The sequence below is a fragment of the Pygoscelis adeliae genome, unplaced genomic scaffold (genome assembly GCF_000699105.1).
Source record: "Pygoscelis adeliae isolate BGI_AS28 unplaced genomic scaffold, ASM69910v1 Scaffold100, whole genome shotgun sequence".
Lineage (NCBI taxonomy): Eukaryota > Metazoa > Chordata > Aves > Sphenisciformes > Spheniscidae > Pygoscelis > Pygoscelis adeliae.
The window spans coordinates 2,919,794-2,940,984 of record NW_008824034.1 but is presented as its reverse complement, the minus strand read 5'-3'; the positions used below and the strand labels follow the sequence as shown (position 1 = coordinate 2,940,984).

General features: G+C 37.2%; 1 protein-coding gene across 1 annotated transcript in view; it reads right to left on the bottom strand.

Moving 5' to 3' along the window:
* LOC103923104 (chromosome unknown open reading frame, human CXorf57) overlaps nucleotides 1–21,191 on the bottom strand; it is a 29,459-nt gene that overhangs the window by 5,542 nt on the left and 2,726 nt on the right. The window contains 13 exon segments of the mRNA XM_009331358.1: nucleotides 2,676–2,755; nucleotides 8,068–8,136; nucleotides 9,301–9,512; nucleotides 10,018–10,126; nucleotides 10,128–10,146; nucleotides 10,693–10,860; nucleotides 12,532–12,639; nucleotides 13,819–13,941; nucleotides 14,036–14,127; nucleotides 14,281–14,389; nucleotides 17,639–17,831; nucleotides 20,164–20,306; nucleotides 21,098–21,188. Of these exon segments, the coding sequence (XP_009329633.1) occupies nucleotides 2,676–2,755; nucleotides 8,068–8,136; nucleotides 9,301–9,512; nucleotides 10,018–10,126; nucleotides 10,128–10,146; nucleotides 10,693–10,860; nucleotides 12,532–12,639; nucleotides 13,819–13,941; nucleotides 14,036–14,127; nucleotides 14,281–14,389; nucleotides 17,639–17,831; nucleotides 20,164–20,306; nucleotides 21,098–21,188 (1,516 nt within the window).

Genomic DNA, 21,191 nt, shown 5'->3' with positions numbered 1-21,191 from the left:
AGGCTGGGGGATGAAGGGATTGAGAGCAGCTCTGCCGAGAAGGACTTGAGGGTACTGGTGGATGAAAAGCTGGACATGAGCCAGCAATGTGCGCTCGCAGCCCAGAAAGCCAACCGTATCCTGGGCTGCATCCAAAGAAGCGTGGCCAGCAGGTCGAGGGAGGGGATTCTGCCCCTCGACCCTGCTCTGGTGAGACCCCACCTGGAGTACTGCGTCCAGCTCTGGAGCCCTCAGCATAAGAAAGACACGGACCTGTTGGAGCGAGTCCAGAGGAGGGCCACAAAAATGATCAGGGGGATGGAACACCTCTCCTGTGAAGAAAGGCTGAGAGAGTTGGGGTTGTTCAGCCTGGAGAGGAGAAGGCTTCAGGGAGACCTTATTGCAGCCTATCAGTACTTAAAGGGGGCTTACAAAAAAGACGGGGAAAAACTTTTTAGCAGGGCCTGCTGCGACAGGACAAGGGGGAATGGCTTTAAACTGAAGGGGGGTAGATTTAAACTAGATCTAAGGAAGAAATTTTTTACGCTGAGGGTGGTGAAGCACTGGCCCAGGTTGCCCAGAGAGGTGGTGGCTGCCCCATCCCTGGAAACATTCCAGGTCAGGTTGGACGGGGCTCCGAGCAACCTGATCTGGTTGAAGATGTCCCTGCCCATGGCAGGGGGGTTGGACTAGATGACCTTTAGAGGTCCCTTCCAACCCAAACTATTCTATGATTCTATGATTTTATATGGTACCTATGACCTGCATATAAGCAAATGGAAAAATAACTATATCATATGTAAGTAATTGATATACAATCTCAGAACACAGCAAAAAGAAAGGTATCTTCAAAATCTGAAGGAACACAGCATAGAAAAGCGTTCACTTTGACACAGACACTATGATTAGTAGGCTTGTTAAGCAAAATATAAACCTGCTGTTATGTAGATAAAACTAGCATCAGCTAAACAATTAGTATTTATTATAAGACTAATAATATTGCCAGTAGGAGTGACGTTATGTGAGAAAAATATGTGCAAATGTTTAGTAGCTACATTTACTAACATATTCACATAATTATTGCATACTTACATTAGATGAGAGACTGATTCATTTATTTTGGACTACACTCAAAATATCAGCCAACTGAAGTTAAATAGGGTTTCACATGCAGTGAGGAAAAACCAGTGTAAATGATATTTTAATTTAAGAATAAAAGTATCCAAATGTATCTGTATTTTAGATATAAATATCTAAATGTAAGTATCTAATGCAAGATTTCTTTACTAGTTAAAAAATGAGGCATGTATTTCACTGTACATCTTCACATCCTTTTTTTTTTTTTTTTTTGAAACCAGCCTTTTAAACCAACTGATTGAAACCGCATACATGCGTTCATTTCATGAGATCTACATGATATCACAACAATTCCAGAGAGAGTAACAGCATAGCACAATAAACACTACAGCTACCAGAAATTCCTGTAAAATAATTTCAGGTGAGAACACTCAATTTGATTTCTTGTTTTTAAATGCAACAAGAAATTTCACCGAAGACTAACAACCAATAAAGTAATTAATTATCAAACTTGCTTACGGATATGTTTTCTTACTTTTGAAGAACAGATCTCTACATAGTACCTGAAGCTGCTCTTTCTCTGGAATAAAACTTCACTTTAAACAGTTACCTGTACAAATTTTTCTCCAGTTTGAAAGTTTCCTCATCAGTTCAGTCTCTAAATATATGAAACATTTGAGAAAATTCGCTGTAATTTCTATTGCTTTAAAGCAGCACAATGGAGTAGATCATCATCAATAGGCTACAAAGAAAACCTATCGAGGTCATTACTAAATTAAGATGAACTGCTGGCTTTGCAAAAATAAAAGAATGGACAACATTACACATAATATAGCTGTACATAGAAGTAAATGTTGGGACAGATGCTAGTAGTAGACAAACTTTTAGACAAAATTACATGACTCAGAGTATATTCAGTTAGCTTTGAAAAGAGGAAAACATGTCAAAATACTTGCATGAAAAAAACCACAGCAAGCTGCACATAATGACAACTGACAAATTAGACTTCTTCCTTCATCCAAAAATAGGTATCAGGAAACTAACTGCATGGAACACGGGTTTATTTTTCAATTGCAGAGGAAGAAAGAAAAAATTAATAACATTAACTTAGCAAAATCCCTAAACCAAACATCATTCTTATTACTGGCTTGTATGTTTCACCCTTTTCCTCCCACCTCTTGTATTTGTCTTTTTAATTAGGTACTCGTATAGTTTTGGGGCTACCTTCCCGGAGCGGGACAACTTTATCACATGCAGATCACTATAGCAAGAAAACTGCCAACAGAAAACGTGAGGTCTTACGTTACTAAGTGCTTCTGAGGTACAAAACTAACTTAAAACTTGTATAAAGCAACACTGAGAATTTAGTCCCCATACTGGGAAACAGCCCAACACTGTCCTTCCAGCCACCCTTTAGAACACATCAGGGACATGACTGAGCAGAATGACATTAACAATACGTTGCTACAGTGGCTCTCTAGAGGTTGATGCAGCCAGATGTACAGAAGAGCTGTCTTGACAAACAAGGGTTATAAGGATATCTTTGTTGCCTCTTCTGGACCTGAAGAGAAGTAGGCTTAAACCTCCTAAGGTTAATGTAACAACTATTTGCAACGTACCTGTGCAGTACTGTAAACTGTCTGATACAGCCTGTCCATTTTTATCTTGCACAGAATCTTCATGTTGAAATTCATCCAAGCTATAAAAAGAAAGTTATAGTGTATATATATTTAAAACCTATTTAACCTCAAACACTATGCAGCAAAAGTTCAAACCTTGACAGATTTCTAGTGATAAATGATACAAGCTCGAATGAGTGAGCACTAGTACGTGGTTTCACACCACGAGACTTGGAATATAGCACCTTGACGTAAGGAGACCTACTATGCTCAGTATATCAGTTCTGAAGAGCTTAGGACAAGAACTGCTATATTTCTTTGCTTTATGATGTAGCTAGGAAAGTATTTTACACTCAAAAAACAGTGTTTGTTGCCCTCTAGTGGGCACCTACTGGAAATAGCATGTGTGACACTAAAAGCTGAACATCACAGATGGCGAACAGGTTTATGACTTGTTTCTAAAAAACGGTTGCACAGCATCCTGCTGCACTCTCATATCAGCACTATTCAGCAGTCAAAAACAAAGCATGAATGGAGCTGCGTCATCACTCCAGAATCCAAAATGATAGAGAAATTCCAAATATATATTTTCCTTTGGATATAATACGTTGTTGTAACAATCAGTTCAATCAAGCAAACTAGATTTTTGTTATACTTTCATTTTTAACCATGACATTTTGAATTAATGGTAAGCAACTATTCTCTAATAATCTCTAATGAATTCCCTAAGATATTATGCAGGAGAAAAATGTAACAGATACTCTGCAGCCACAACATGGTAAAATTAGCTCTTAGGCCCATTTATTCCTTTCTTCTTTGCTCCATTCCTCTTACTATAAACTCACCGTGATGTCTGAATAAACTTAGGAAAAAAGACTATCTTGATTATCTTGCATCACAAATAACTGAGACATAGGCAAGACTTTGTTAAGGTACCATTAACATTCCAGACTACCAAAGTAGTTAGTAATAAAATATTGTAACTGCAAATACACAGGGACAATATACAGACAGTGAAAAAGGAACAAAAGACGAACATGCTGTTTAGCGGGACATTCTGTATTTCAGTCATAAGGATTTACAGTTGGGTTTTTTTTTTCAATTTTTCCCATTTCATACTAGGATATATCTTGAAAATTTCATGTCAATGTCTCATAACAAATGGAAAATATCTAAAATCTAGTGAAAAGATAAAAGGAAATACATTGTGGGTTTTGAGTATGAAAGTACATTTTATGAAATGCACTATCATCACTGTGTGGGCTAAGTACTGGAGTGACCTTCTTGTGATCTCCAGCTCCAGGCACAAAAGAATCCTCACTTAAGCAGCACAAGCTGTGCAATTGAGGTTTCAGCCACGTAATTTTGTAAAAAAAAAAAAGCTGCCACATAGAGAACTTTAAAACAGCATGACCCTACTTGCTTCCCACCACCCACCCTAGCTTCTGAGCAGAGTTGTGTTGAAAATGTTTGGTAAATGAAAATTTGTATGTGTTTCTATGTGACTTTGTAGTATTTTTCGAATTTTGAGGTCCAGGGCAACCTCAGAAAGATACATGCAAGATGTTTATGCAGTGGTATTTTTATATGTTTTCTGATGAAAGGTAGCAGGAAAGTTTGTCTCTTTCTAAAAATTATAATTCAGTAATTACATTGTGCTTCCTATGGTATTATTTCTAGATAAAAGAATGTTTCCATGAAAATAGTACCTTATGAAGAATTAATTCCTTTTACAAGAACCATCATGGAAAGTAATTACTGTGTATGCATAACAATAAATTGAACATCTACATACCAGCTATATTAATACATTTTCAAGCTGTTAGACGATATTTTCAAAAGTATTAACAAAAGTAGTCTAATTAAAAATTAATGTCCACAAAACTAAATCTCACTTTGGAGACTCGGACTTTCCAACGAGAGACATGAAAATCTAGCACAATGTTTGGAAAGGCTTGCTCAGAAATCAACATGTCAAGTTAGATACATGCCAACCTCCCTCTTCGTTAAAGCAGAGGATTAAACCAAGTCACACTGCTGACAAGTTGATATTATGGAAATGGTGTCTTTTTCTTTTAAAATTGTCTAGTTTTGGAGGTGAATAGGCTCTGATTTAGAGCTAGTAGAGCCTCTGAAAAATATGAAAATAACTTGTCACAATTTTTCCCAACTTCTTTCACAGACCTGTAGCTGGGATGATTTCTCCTACCTGCCTGACATGTTATTCCTACAGGACTGCTTTGTGCTGGATGCATGTACAGAGTAACTTGAGCTAGGTTCATCAGGGAAACCTACTTGTCTATACACACAGTTTATATGCTTCTTTGCCAGCCAGTATGTCTGCATGCCACCTGACAGAACCCAAGTCCTTCCATTTACTGCAATATGCTGTGGCTGTTGTACACCAAAACACCCACATTCCTATTTTGCCCATGCCAGCTTTATGAGAACTTGTGCCATGCCAAATTTGCTATTCCCAGCCTGCATCCTGCAGACTCCCCTTTCCACAGATGCCCACTTGCAAAAAAGCCTTCATTCAGTGTTTCCAGGTGCACTGGTATTCACCTTTTCAGTCATTTTACTTTAAAGTATTGTCAACGAAAATAACGTTAATCAAAATAGATGGCAGATGAATACTTTTAGAAAATATTGGGAAAATAAGCATGTCTTGTGCTTCACACCTATTTCCTAAATGCTGGGACTAAATGGGATAAAAAAATTAAGAAAGAAAATAGTTACAACTTGTAGCTATGTCCAAATGATGCAAGGGATTAAAGTGCCTCAAAACAACAAAACAAAACACCCCACTCACTGATATAACTGGTAGAAGCCTGATTTTATAGACTGGTTTGAAATCAACTTAACTGTCATGACACCATTTTAGTATATGCATCTACCACGGCAAGTAACAGCGAAACCAAACAGCCTTCTACAATAATTTGACAAGTCTACACAAATTGACTGTTGATGTCTATCAGTTTCTCCCTGAAAAATTCTCATTTATGTGAAAAAGGGGTCTGAAGGAAACATCAAATTCTGGGAAACTTTCAGTCATGCAAACCTCAAGCTGAATTTCCCCATATTATAGAATCCCCATTCCTTAGCTCTCATCAGAGGGGAGGGAAAAAGGAGAAAAGGGTCTAAGTTACATAAACATTTAGAAGTTTGCAAGGATAGAAGCATACAAACAAGTAACTTTCAAGCAGTGTAAAGCGTGAGCATGTAGTGCACCAGCAACTCCATGGTAACTGCAGTGCTAAACTTACAAAGATTAAAATGCTAAGAAAACTATTGTGTTTTTTTCCACTTCCACATAAAAATAAGCCTTTCTGAAATTCCTGATCTTTCCCCATTCACAATAAGCTACAAATTAAACTACTTTAGGGTATATTAAATGCTTAAAAGCACATTTATGTTGAATATCTCTACTAGCAAGGATACAAATATCAACAATAATATCAAATTAACCAGTTTCCTCTTACCTTGTTCTTTCTGAAACCCTTAATAATCAGATAAATAAGTTACCTCAGAAATGTAGGAACTGAGGCTGTCAATAAAGAGCCTTAAAATAAGTTTTCACAATTTAAAAACAAAAAAACTTATAAAATGCAACCACATGCTGAAAAACTGCACAAAATACTTGATGCAAAATAATCTAAGCTAGAATATGTACTTCAAAAATATCTCTACTGTTATTTCATCAATGTATTAAAATATTTCAGTGAGAGCTGACATTCTGCTACTTTTAAGCAACAGAACAGAAAACAATGCAATTTTAAGGTAAGTCAGGCTAACTTTCTATTTTTCTTCTGCAATTTGGAGAATTCTGCACAACTTCATAGTTAATTACAGAAATACACAAGTTACCTTTTAATTATATAGAGTGAAACAGCTTTCCATAATCCAACACAGACTTTCTCCTCCTTTAGTTGGGGTTCTAGCACTAATGGCATAGAGTGGACACACAGGTAGCGAGGAGAGTAGCAGATTGAGAAAAGCAGAGAACAAAGTAAACATGCCTTAACTTTTTGCTTCACTTTTAAGAAATGGGGAGAAAACATTCTTCCCACCCTCCACCCCCAAGAAAAAATGGAACATTTCTCAGCAAGCGAAAGAAAACAGGAGTCCTCACATTCAAAAAAACCTCCTGATTTTCCTATGGATTTGTGCCACAAGTCCCTGCAAACTCCTGCACCACCTGCAGAGATGTGACCTTAAAGCCAAGTGTCATGCTTTTAATGAATGGGCTGCAGAGCCAGGCAACCATCTCCCCTAGAAAATACAGTATCTACCAAGAGGACCAGAGGAAACAACAGACATGGGCTCAAAAGAGCCTTGTTTATCCCACAGAAAAAGCTTTTGCAAATTAGCTTCCAAGAAACATTTTTCAAGAAAATAGGCATGCTTTTAGGGCAGTAATACTGGCAGAATGGTCAACAAGTTATGATCAACTCCATCATTACTGTTGTTGCTATATCCTTAGCACCACAATTCTTTGTTTTAGCAGGGAAGGAAGAGGTGCTAATAGTAAACTAAGGTGGCAACTGAGGGGTATACATACTCATGACACAAGCCCAAATCACTGCTGCCAAAAAACCTAAACATCTGAAGTTACTGACACCAAAGAGTTCAAACATTCAAGTTACCTGAGCTGCGCTTGGAACAAATGACAAGAATTTATGGCCCTTAAAAAAAAATGCACAAAGGAAAGTAGCTTTTTACCCCAGACTAGCAAATAAAAACAGTCATTCAGTTTTCTTAATAATTTCCCATTTGTAGCTACTTCATTAGGTTCTAGACTTGTCAGGGCCCTGGATTTGAAATTCCTACCTGGATTTTCTTAAAAAAAATCCTTCTCTGGATGCAAACTGAGTTCAACAAAGACTGAGCGTCAGGTAGTGGAAGGAGCCAAGGGGCTTCTCAGGGACAACTATACTTACACCTCTGTAGCACCAAGGATGATGTATAGCTCAACCACCGCTAGCAAATCCATTAATGCTATTACATTGTTCACTCTGCTTGCTAATCAAACATCCCTCCCTCCTGCCTTTGAATTTCCTACTTAAACTGTAATCTCTCTGAAGCAAAGACTACATATATTACTCTGCTTACCATGATGGACCCCTGTTACTATATATTCCCTAAGTAGTACTAGTAACAATATAAAAATATGTTTAATAACACATTCAAAATTATGTTTCAGAATAAAATAATCCAATATATTTGAACTAGAATCAGTGCAGAGAAAGTGAATAGAAAATATTAAACTCTACGCTGATCTGTTCTTTCATTTCACTTCCATACAGATTCTTGACCTGTAAAAGTTTCACTTCAAATATCTTTGTTTCATCGTTGCAATTACTTAACATAATTTTAACTTCACATGACTTACCCAAATTTTCTTCTTGCAGACCGTGTGAAATAGGGGTAAGACGGTACAGGAATAACAGATGCACTTCCCCTTAAAGTAGAAAATTCATCATTATTTTACAGTATTTAGTTAAATGGAAATACACAAAGCAAAGAACATGCATGTTTTTCTTTCAGGCAGACGAACCTAAGACACTCAAATGTTGGAATTTTCCTTACGGAACAGAAATCCACTAACAAGTTTGCCGTAACACTGCCAAGACAGAACTTCTATTCACCAGGGTTTTCTTAGTGTTAAGTTTTCATTCAATCCTAATTCTATTTCATCTCATTTTCCCTCAAAATATTCTGAATATCCACCCTCTTCCCACATTATGACTTTTGGATGTGAGAAGTCGAGAAGAAAAATATACCCTTTACAGCATGAGAAATCCAATACAAAAAAAAGACATGACTGGCTAGATTTTTGGAACATTATATCTGTCAATGTATACACCAGGCTTTTAATACTAAGTATGGGGACATTAGATTTTGCACAAACATTGCAAAAAGGGGCAATCTTATACAAACACATATTTTACTCTTGAACCTAATACTGTTGTATCAGACAAATTATTTTGTCTTATTCCATTTCCTTATATCAGACTGATATCCTTTGTCTATGTCTGACTAGATGCAATACAATTTCATGAAATCCCATCACAAGCAGAGCCATAGTACTACAAGTTATTTAGTTATTTCAAGCCTTTAGGTTAGCACATGACCACTACTTGCCCTTCTGACAGCAAGTTACAGCTACATGCAGTACATTCCATTAACCAGAAAGAAAAAAATAAGGTATCTTTGAAATTAAGGAACAGGTTTACCAGATCCTGATTCTGCATTTTCAGTGAAGAAATCTTATTTCCTCACACCACTGTAACTGTTGCTTGTTCCACGGCTATGTCACTAACCTATATACAGTTCAAGTATTAACTACTTTGATTTCAAATCTGTGAGATTAACAACAAAGTAGCATAAATATTAATCAGAAGAGAGGATTGCAAACCAGACACCTGCTTTAATCAATCCTCCATTAGCCTGAACAGTATAACTGTCATCACCTGATGCTAGGAAAAGTACCTAACTACCTTTTAAAGATTAAACTATATATGCTTTTAAAGCTTTCTTATATATTTTCTATGGCCTGGGCTCTGAACTAATTTCTGTAAACACTTTTTAGGAGATCCACTACATATTTATGAAGAGAGCTTACTGTTCTGCATCTGTATTTAATCTGCGCGGTATCTTTCTCTTGACCGAACTCTTTTTTGACAGTAGAGCTTGGTGCTGATGTTTTTCCCCAGGAGCGCTATGTGACCCCAGAAAAGACTTAACTTCTTTATTTTGAAGGTTGGTGTTTTTTCCCTTGTGAACACCATCTTCTTCGGACATAGCAGAACTTTCAAGAGACTGAGAAGTATCTTTCTGCAACAACAGTTAATTGTTTTAAGAGTTTCAAAGCACTTAAGGCTATTGCTTCCAACTCAAAACCCTGCAAATTTTAAAATAACTTTTAAAGGAACAGAACAATTTACCCTACCTTCTGAAAGTTACATTATTATCTAGCAGAAATTATCTTCTAATCATAGCAATAAGATAAATTCTGTCTAGAAAGTGACAGTAAGCATGTCGCAGTAGTTGCCTCTCCCACCTTCTAATTTACATTAGGTTATTCAGTCAGTCAAACTAGTAACTTCTAAACAGTTATGTAGTTTTACGGAGGACTGTCACAACACTTTCAGAAAAGCACCGAATCATTGCTTTTTAAAAAGTTCTAAATTATGACTTCCAAAAATTTTGCTCTCAAAATAGCAAATGAAGTTAATCAAGAGACAATGTAACTAGGTTCTGAACTCAAATGCAACATTCTCCATTCTAATTACGATCATAGTTGCTTCAGTGCTATAGCGTTAATTCTCAAACACTGTACCTGAACAAGTTCCACTCCTGAGGCTTCTTCAGCTGCATTGCTGCAGCTGATGTATCTTATGGCACTAATTATTCCCTGAACAGCAATGCGCTTGTGTTCTCTGTAGTGCGGCTTTCAAAACCGATTCAACTGCAAAAAAGAAATTTCCATAAACAAGTTTTAAAGAAATACAATATCAAAATGTCTGAGCGCAAGACTCAAAAGAAATTTGTTATTAAATATTAAACTTATTTAAAATTACATTTTTGAAGCATTTTAAATCTTTTCATTGTTCACATCACATGGAAAAAAATTTAAAGGATAAACCTTTCTAGCTCACAAGCATCTTTTAGTATGCTTTATCAGATAACGCAATTTCTGTTTCAGGTGAAATTTCTAATTCACTGTATTCTTCAGTATAACTGAATATTCAGAGTAAAACTTCCGGGCAGATCTGTAGCTCATGTAAGCTGCTACAGTTCTCCTGCAGCTAACGGTGCCACGATACTTCCTGTAAGGTGAAGATTTAGCCTATGATACATTTAGTCATGAAAGGGAGTTTTTCTTAAATGACATTACAAACTTGTGTAATGACTAGTAGTAACTGTGTTGCTTTTTAACTGATGCTTTAAATGCTTGGAGTAAGACTGAACTGAAAAAGGCTACAAATCTTAAAGACATTTGACGGTACGATACCTTTATTGTTTTTACAGTATTTCAAAAAGTTATTTGGAGGCCGTGGAAAAGGATAATAGCCACCAATGACAGTTTTCTTCATTTGATCAGCTTCGCTTTGTGTTTTAGTCCACTGAATGAAGTTTTTCACTTTGGTATCCTTGGTGTATGGCTGGCCCTTGTGCCACCCTTTTAAAACAAAAATAATCAGGTATCAAAACCAAAGCAGGTTACTGTCATCCGTTCTCATCTAGAAACTATCCTGAACACTATGTAGAAAAAATGAATTAAGAAAAACTGGGCTAGAAAATACAAAAGACATCTTTCCACTAGTCAACGGTGTTTTATGAAATTAGTATCTTGACTTCCTTGACTAACACTTGCATTTGATGCTGAAAGTTAGACAAATGTTAAGTAATAGACAGGAATAAAACAACTAGCAAAAATGCTACTAGAACACTTTCTCACAGGAGCATACAAAAAAATAAAATGATCAGAAATTGTTTCATTAGCAGGAAAGAGAAGGTAAATCATCTTCATAGGGTTCAGCCAAGATTGTTACTGACAGGTAATTGGCAAGGTATGTGTTCATTGTTGGCTGGTTTAAAACCTAGATATGGACTAAATACCAGTTTTATCAAATAAATTGTAATCTGACCATGTCTACATCTAAGCTGTGAACTGAAATAGATCTTATCCAATGGTTTGCAATCTCCAGCTGTAGTTCTCATTTAGGACCCAAACAGACATAAAATGAACTAAAGCTAGGGTGGGGGAAAGCTGAAGTATTTAATTAGAAAATTAAGCACAAAATATACCGAAGGAAAGCAAAGGGAAAAAACAACCTCTCAAACCCTTCATTTAGGAGTAAATTAAATCATTAGAAACCTATTAACAAAAAGACTAGCTTGCTTTGCTAGTTCAGTTAAGCACAAAACACCCTACCCAGCTTGTCAGGAAAGACCATGCGTATCGAACTGACTATGTTCAGGTACCTGTGAACACGTGTGCTAAAAGCACATATTTTTCTCTATTCCTACTTGTCAGCGGAAAGATTCAGACTGGGTGACTGATATGCTAGGAACACTGAAGAAATGAGCTGGATAAACAAACACAGGAAAGAGACACCTATTGCATCTTATACTCCCTTGCAATTAGGCCAGTACATCACTCGCCTGCAGCACTGCTATCACCTGCCTCCTGATTCAAGAGCAAATATACTATAAACAGCTGTGCCTGGTCCTGCCTGTGACACGCTGACTGGTGGTATCTAGCGTGCAGTATCACAGGGCCGTAAAGAGTATTGTAACTGCAGATGGGAGTATTCAAACAAGACTATCGAGAAGGAACGCTCGTTCAGTGCAGCCCCGCACCACATCCCTTCCCAGAACACGTGGTCTGCATAAGGCCCTGCACATTGGGAAAGATGAAACATAATAGCTCTCCAAATATTTGGTGAAAAAGATTAGCTAAGATAAATTTAGGACAACTCTACCCCCTTTTTTTTTTTGTAATAAGGAAATCTGTAAGCCAGAAAAGCTGCAAGTGATTTTTAATGTTTTTAAGGAAGTGGTAATCTGTATTGCTACACTATCAAAGGATTAAAAGAGTCTGAAAGAATTAGTAAACTTATGACTTAACCTAATAATACTTAGGTACTTTTCATAAGATACACCCATTAATGCCTCACAAGAATGCAATTTGCCTTTTTCGTTTTGCAATGGTATTTCATTATTAACTCAAAGTTATTTCTGACAGGGAAACTGACACTATGCACTGATTATTTTGTTGTAAAATGAAAATACCCTTTCCAAAGAAATAAGATGAGAACTACATAAAACTAAAACTAGTTTAAGTTACCTGTAATGAATATTTGACTTTCATTTGAAGTTGTAAGGTAAATTGTGCTGGAAGGATTCTCAGTGAGGTCCCGTACCACTCTCATCTGTGTACACACCAAATATGTCACTGGAGGGAAAAAAAAAACCCTTCGGTTTTTTTCCTGATATTTCATTGATTTTAGAATGTCAAGACTGACTGACACACACTGGATTAATTTTATTAAGTGCTCTAAACAAGACATTTTAGTTCTTGACCCTACAAATGCTTCAGCATGTATTGAGCCTCCGTTATAAATCACAGTATGAAGATGTAATTAAATTTTCAATTTAATAACCATGCAAGGAAATTTCAGCACACATATTAGGACCAAAACATGAGATACTTCATCTGGTAGGATATCAATGAAACAAATAGTAAAAATATGGATATCAGATGGCTGTGTTTCTTAAGGATAAAAAGCATAAAATCATGGAAAGCACAAGAAATCATGACATGGCACTGCAAAACTTCTAAACAGACTACAAACTCACTCTTTTGATAATATCTCAGTTAAACACTGGAATGTCATTCTTTGTCATTTCCCCAGAACACTCAAGATGAATGCAGCCATAATCTTTAACAGGGTTGTGCAGCTGGTCCTGCATCATATGATATAAAAAATGCACGTGACACCAACCAGTGTTAATGGAAGGATGAGTGCTTGGAGGAGAAGAGAAAGAAGGCAAGAGGAAATATTTAAAGCTCTTTTAAAATCCTTAATTAAGGATTCTCCTGTTTGAAACTTATCATTCTTAGCTCACATGCAATAACTAACACAGCTGGGTCACGACTGCTGTTTGGCCAAAAAATATTTATTCAAAGAAATGAAGCTTTTCCACTTTCACCTCTCCCTTTCTCCAATCCTCTTAAATTATTCCTGTCTATAAAAAACCACTTATTTACAGGACAAAAGGAGTAATAGATTTGACCAGCTGCTGCCTTTATTTGCCTCTGATGCAAGAGATGTTGCCCCAGGTTCTTCACTTAAGTTTCTGGTGAAATTAACGAGATCAGATGAGCCCCAGGCCCAGCTGCCCATCTATTTGTTTAGGCTAACTGACAGATTGCAATATGATAAGGGTTTCAAATATTTAAACTAATTTTTTTATTTTTAAATTTTAATTTCTGATCAGCGATTTTCTGTTTGAGGAGATAAACCATGGCAATTTTTTATTCAGTGGCAATTGTACTCAGAATTTGGAATTAGCAAACAACTAGAAAAACACTATAAATAATTACGAATAAGTATTATAGAGAGCTGAATACTTGGGTGAATATGCTCAAACACATCCGGCTGAGAAGTTGCAAATAATTCCAGTATGAATGGTTGGTCTGAAGTCCCATCAATGGCATGTGCCCAACGATAGAGCCAGAAGTCTTCACCATGTTCTATATAAACAAATATTAAGAAAAATGTATAAGCATATCTTCAGAAAGTTAAAAATTGTTTGATAAACTCTGAAAGTCATATTTATAGAAAAACCTCTCTTTCTTGCTCGTTCAGCCCTTCCTACAAATGTCACAAGACCAATAACATCACAGGAATGATTGTTTGGTAAGTCATCCAGTTCTGACCTGAAACCAAAACAGAAGAAAAATGTGGGTATTTGTTAATAACAAAACCTAAAGCTTTCTCAGAAACTTCTCATAAAACATTTCCAATTAACATGCAGTGCAATGTAATGAAATTTAAGTTCCAGCTTGACAACCAACAAAATTCTATTTTACCTTGTGATAAACCGATATTTAACTTCAGGTAATCCCCACTCTGGCTTCACCATTTCTTCTGGAATAATACTTATTTTAGTAGGAGGGTCTCGAACATTAAGGCTGATTTCTGACAAAGAAAAAAAAAAGTCAGTAACATTTAAGGCATGAATACAAATTAAAAAAAAACTGAAAAAAAACCCACAAAAAAAACAGGGTAAAGTTTCTTAAATGAAATATTCCAACTTTGTCTCACTGCTTGTGAAATTATTAATCAATTCCTCTGACTTTATGTTTTCATCAAAATAAAGTAAGGAATTCAGGTACAGCATTCAACAGTGCAATTTCATAATCTGAGCAATGTTAAACTTTCCAATTCCCTACATGAGACAATTAGTCCCAGCCAGCCAGATATTTCAAAACCAGCAACAGAAACTAATACTACAATACTGATTAGATACGAAGTACTTTTTACGCTAGCTTCATTCTCAAATGTTACTGAGGTCTAAAATTGACTTGCAGACAATGAAGTAAAACAGAACTATCAGATGAGAACTTCCACATCTGATACCAGCTCAGGTAGTTATTAATATGATAGAAATACACCATGGCCGTGGAGGAAAACAAAAGGACTGTTCATGTCTACTCTATAGCACCTGAAAAATTTAATTTATTAAGCAGACTGTTTAGATGCTGAATAACAAACATGGTGGAGCATTGGGGAAAGCGGGGGTTCTGCAAGCAGATAAAAAATACAGGAGGAATGGCTTCAGCATCTAGAATACACAAGGTGGTACTCTATTGTCTCTCTTATAACAAGACAAATCTTGCTGGTATGAGAGAAACAGATTCTGATGAAGTTTCTACAAGATGCCTGTGTTTGGGTAAGGTGTTATTCAAATAATGCACCCAGAAAAGTAATTAAATAGGTATAAATACTGTATACAATTGTTTATATAATTATATCTGGCCCCTCACCTTAAAAGTGCAACATTAGGAAGGTGTTATACTTGAAATCAGACCCTCTACTTAACAATTTTCTTTTGGCTGCTGCTTTCTAGAAATGTATTTGGAGGACAACTGCGGTTTTGCATATGGTGTTTTAGGACAGTATCTCAGAGAAAATTCCTGAAAACAAAACTTTCCCATGCATCAAACCTATTTATCAATTGTTTTGTCATTTTGAGATTAGATGAAAGTCATATACTCAACTCAGGACTATACCCTGGTGTGATTCAGAAGCTAAGGTCATTCTAGGCTATTAGAAACAGCAGTTTTCCTCAGTACCACATAAATTCAGTGATCTGTGAAATGCACACATTGCCTAGCAGTGGAATTCAAGGTGTTGGTACTAACTATTTAAGCTCCAAAGATTTTAGGTCCTGAAACAGCACCTCTCAGCATGTCATACAATGCTGCTGCTCCAAACAGAAGCAAGCAATGCAGAACTCGCTTCCCAGAAATCTAGGAATACGCCAGAAGCATACTGTCTTGCAAGAACTCTTAATTTGGAAAGCCCTTTCCCTTGTGGCCTTGTTAACTCTCCAGATACAACCATTCAACTGTAAATGTTGTAAAATGTAAGAAAACACTGTAAAGTTGGGATTTGATGGAATGATAAATTGGAATTAGATGATGAAAAAAGTAATTGTTACTTAAGCAATTCAGTGTAATTGATTGCTTTAACTAGCTAGCTGAAGAACTTTTGGAGCACTCATTGTGCATGCTTAAAAAAGGAATGTAATACTGCCCCATACGGGGCATATACAGAGATATTTATATCGATGGAGTAATTAGTGAGGCATTAAATTTTACTCCATCTGAACAACAAAACCCCCATGCACCAGAAGTTGCATAAAATCGATTTTATAACTGATCTAGAAATTTTTCTGGATATTCTGTTCTCTTTAGACTCTCTTCTTACAGGATATATGGGCATAAGATCCACCGCATGGTATTATGTGCTTTGTAAGTTAATATTAAGACAAAATTCTGAGCTTTGGGCTGGGAAAAGAAATAAGATACTGTACATACGTTGATATGAACCAAAGACTAGTAATTTCTACAGTTTATCCACAGTCTGAAAATACGCCACTTTACCATAGACTGATTTTTAATTCTTCCATTACACATCTATTACCATTTACAGCCCACTGGCCTAATTTTCCATTTTGATCTCTTCATTAACATTTCTACCCCAATAATGCTTGCAGAAATCAGTAGTGTAGTGTGAATGGAGCCATTAAAATGAAGTGATATTTGCCCATAGAGAAAGTCACCTCAGACGGCATATTTTATTCTGTCCTTTTCCTGTGGAAAGGTTTTGTGGCAATTATAATTGTTTTCAGGGCTGGCTTGTAATCATCATCAGCTTCCCTCACAAACTTCCATTCCTGGCTAAATATTTCTCTCTCCTGCCAACTCATCACAAACACTTCGGGCATTAAGATCTGGTTTTAAGGCAAAGATACATTAGGCAGAAAATACACTGCTTCTAGCAGTGAAAATACTGTTTATTTTTGTGCACTGTAGCAACCGCATTAGGAAACCATCATCATTAATAAATTATTATACATACATCATCCTTCACTAACACACATATTTGCTTGTTTCAAGGAAGTTATTTGAATTTTCTGAATGTTGGCTGTCATTTTGTTCTGAGTATAAAAGCACAAAAGGGGAAAGAACACATGTTCAGTGAAGTAGGAGAGAAAAAAAACACGTTGACCAAATCCAATTTGAAAAGGCTATTACTGTTATATTGCAGCACTCGTATTTCTGTAGCATAGCTCCTTTGAATATCTGTCACACTAAACAACTGCAGGTAAGAAAATACTTTCTCATAGTCAAGGAACATTCTTCACATATGCACTCCCATGGCGCTGCTGTTTCAGCACAGACAGCACTCATCAATGCAACACTTTATTCAGCGGAGCTTTGCAGATACTCTGGGCCTTGACCATATACACTAAAATCTAAAGTCAGATCAGGTGACAACGTGCTTCAGTGACCTGGAAGAAGGTGTGAGCAGTGCACAAACCATATTGGTATTTTTAATCAGGAAGTAGAATCAGATTAAAATTCAGTACCAGAGGCCTGTCTTTATGACCCCAACACTTGAAATCAGGGATTAGATATTTTTTTTTTTTTAATAAAGGTTTTAACTAATTGTGGCAATAAACTTTGTAGACATGATCCAAATATAAACAGGGAACAATAAGAACTTGGGTGCTAAGACACCTTTCAGAGCTAATATTTAAGGATATATACCTTATCAGTTAGTGTCAGCAATGGATCACTTTCTATTTTATTTCTATGAAGAGCTACCTTTTTACAGCTATATTTGATTGAATCAAAACAGGTTTCTGCAATACTTAACCAATTGTAGCAAATCTCTTCATCTGTGAATCCCCTGGGGTTGGCTGTGTTTTAAATGGGTAACTGGTTTTGATAGCATACTGTTCAAGAAGAAGTACCGTGCCAACCTTCATACTGTTGTACCATTCAGGACATAATGAATTCCACAAAACCATTGACATCATGCCTGAACCATCAGCAACTTCAAAGTAAGCCTAAAGAAAAAAGAGACAAAATACATTCATCTTTTATTTATCATCGTTCTGGTATGTATTTATTTTGGATAATGCATCAGCTAATTGGCTCGTGAACAATTTCTCTGATGATTACAAATGGATACAGAGTATGTTCCAAACCCCGTACTGAATACTAGAGTTGAAGAAACCCCTTATTTCCACAAAGTAATTCTTCCACAACTACCCCAGCCCAAACTCTTATCTTTCCAGTGCTCAGTAATGGTAGATACGCCAGTTTCACTCTATGGTTTTTGGAGGAGGTTAGGGAAATACCATGCACAAGAAACAATACTGAAAAGACTCTTCTTTATCAGAGAGAATGCTGCATTTAGAATAACATTTCAAAATATCCATGAAGGAAAAACATATTTTGGAAGTTGAGATGTTACAGGACCATTTGCTAAACGTTCTTGATCAAAACACAATACAAGTCTGATTTGCAAGCAAAAAAAGAAAAAAGTACAGAAAACAATCTGCATTGCAAACCACTACCTTTTCATTGAAGTTTTTCTCATGACAAAGATTTCTCCCCAATTGTTTTTTTAAACGGGGTGAACCCTTAATCCATAACTGAGCAGTGAAAAAGATTTTTAAGCAGTCTTATAACGGTCATAGAAGGCAGCAATCCTCTGAAAAAAAATCTCAGCTCTATCAAAATGCTTCATTTTACCTATTCATCTCTCAGCCTCAATCACCTGCTTTTGTTCATACTACCATCCACTCTCCTTAATATATTACCATTCTTGAACATATCTAACACCGTGTATTTTTCCCCCTTGCTGCTTCCAAAATCTGTTCCTTATTCCAAGTTCAATACAGAGATTATACAAATCAACACTTGCTAGTTCATTCTAATATTCCTAATTAGTCATGAACTGTGCATCCTTGAAAGTAAACCATTATATCATAGAATCTTTTGTTATCCCTTTGGTTTTTATCTAGTAACAACAATTCAACACACACCACTTTCTAAAGAAGGAATGCATAAAGCAAAAAGCATGTAAAATCTGTCTCCTAACTTCTTGAGCTAAATCCGCTCTGGGTATTGATTCTACAACTAATACCAGGAAATGTGACTGATGAACTGCCTTGAAAGTTAGGAGTATCATCTAGACTGTCTACTGAGAAGCACCTCCAATAAAAAGACCCAGATTTATCTTCATGTGCACAGGGAATGGAAACTTGGAATAAGAGAACACCACAGCCTTTCATTAAGACATTTCATACTTCTCTCTCCCCATGGAAGAATTCATATGAGTTATATTGGAGTTCTTTCTAAAGTGTTGCCCTCCTGTACGGGGTCTGGCTGGGATGGTGTTTTTTTTTTTTGTACCAGCCTGCATGGTGCCACGTTTTAGATCTGTGACTAAAATAGTGTTGATAACACACCAATGTTTTGGCTGTTGCTGAACAGTGCTCGCAGAGTCTTTCACTCTGCCACCCCAGTGAGTAAGCTAGGGATGGGCAAGAGGCTGGGAGGGGACACAGCCGAGACAGCTGACCTGAATTGACCTAGGGGGTATTCCATGCCACATAACATCATGCTCAGATATAAAACAGGCTGCTAGTCTTCCCACTAGTCTTCCCAAAGTTCAGAGACTGGCTGGGCATTGGTCTGCTGGCGAGAGATGGTGAGCAATTGCCTTTGCATTACTTGTTTGCCCTTTTTTTCCCCCTTCACCTTATTAAACTGTCTTTATCTCAACCCATGGGTTTTGCCTTGCTTTTACTCTTCCTATTCTCTCCCCCACCCCTCTGGACAGGGCATTGGAGAGCAAACGACCAGCTGGTGAGTGCTCAGTTGCTGGCTGGGACCAACTCCTGCCTCCATTTCCAAGAAGCTCTACACAAAAATATCACAAGTAAAACATATTAAGAAAATCACTAAGAATTTTACAGTAAAACAACCTATCTGGAAGTCACCAGGTGAGAGAATTAGGGGATACAAATTGTTAAAATTTGTTTGCTTTTTTTTTTATTGGACAAGACAGACTAACTCCAACTTACAAAGCATACAGACCAGAAACATTTAGGCTGTTAAGCTACTAAGAACTCCAAATGTTTTTCTTCACAAAAAGCTCAACTGAACTACAGTAACTGAAACACACGCACCAAAGTTTGTACATACAATCAATAAATTCACCATTTCCTACTCTAAAGGGCTCGGCATTTTTGTAAAGGTAGCATTTTTAACATAAAGCAGCTGCAACACAAATCTTAACTTTATGTGCTTACTATATGGGAATAATGATTTCCAAACATCCTACAGCTATTTGTTTGAGTGTTAACCTCTGTATTTATCCCTCTTTACCTGATAAGGCATATCCAGTTTTTTCTCAGGTTTCCCGTAGTACCTTAGTCTAGATTTGTGCAGGACTCTCACAAGAAGTGGATGGAAGTGAACTCTGCTTCTCCAGGTCATTTCCAGCTGACCAAGAGAAGTCAGCTTGGAGACTAAGGTTAAAGAAAAAAAGAAAAAAAAGACCAAAAAAGAGCATTCATGATTGAACGTTTAAGTTTTCAGGAGTAAAGTGCACAGACCAGGATGTCACATGTATTTTCTTAATGTTTCTAACATTTAAAAAGGCTCATTTGCTTATACTATTCACCCTGAAATCCTGTTCTGAGCTATCTGCACACATCATAGTTTTGTTTTAATTGAAAAAGAGAGTGATGACACATTTAAAAGGACACAGAAGTGTTGTCGGACGAGAAGAGCTACTACAAGAGGCATAGGTGTTAGCCTACAAGGGCATCACACTTGTGCAGAAGTCCCACTTATACCTCCCTCCTCACCAGGCTTCCTGGTCTGGCCCGATCCCCTCAGCACTGACCGTATTTTGGGTGGCAGCTTCTAGGTGCGAACATCCAGTCCCACAGACTAGCCAAGAGACTACTACCGGAACAGATGTTTTTGATGCCTCAGAAGACTAGGTGCAAGCACCACAGCTACCTATTTTCAGTCAACCTTTCACAAAGCTGAAAAAACCCTCTCAGAGCAAGATGAACGCGTGAACTGCCACACGTATGGCACATTCATACTGGTGCCTAATGCCACCGGAGGGTCACTTCTGATCGGGGAGCTCGGCCCAGCTGCACAAGCAACACAAGCAGCCGCGCCTCCTCAGCTTTGCGGGCGCCTTTGGACGGCTTCAGCAGCGCAGGCCTCCCTAGGGCGCTCGGCTGCCTCTGGGCCGGTTTCCACCTAAATCCCCTTCCTCCACAGCCGCCTCCTCTCAGCTTACCGTCGACGTCCACCCGCGCCTGGGGCTTGTCTGCCACCCACATGTTTCCGTAGGGGTCCTCGTTGTTCCACAGCGGGAGGTAGTGCTTCTTCTC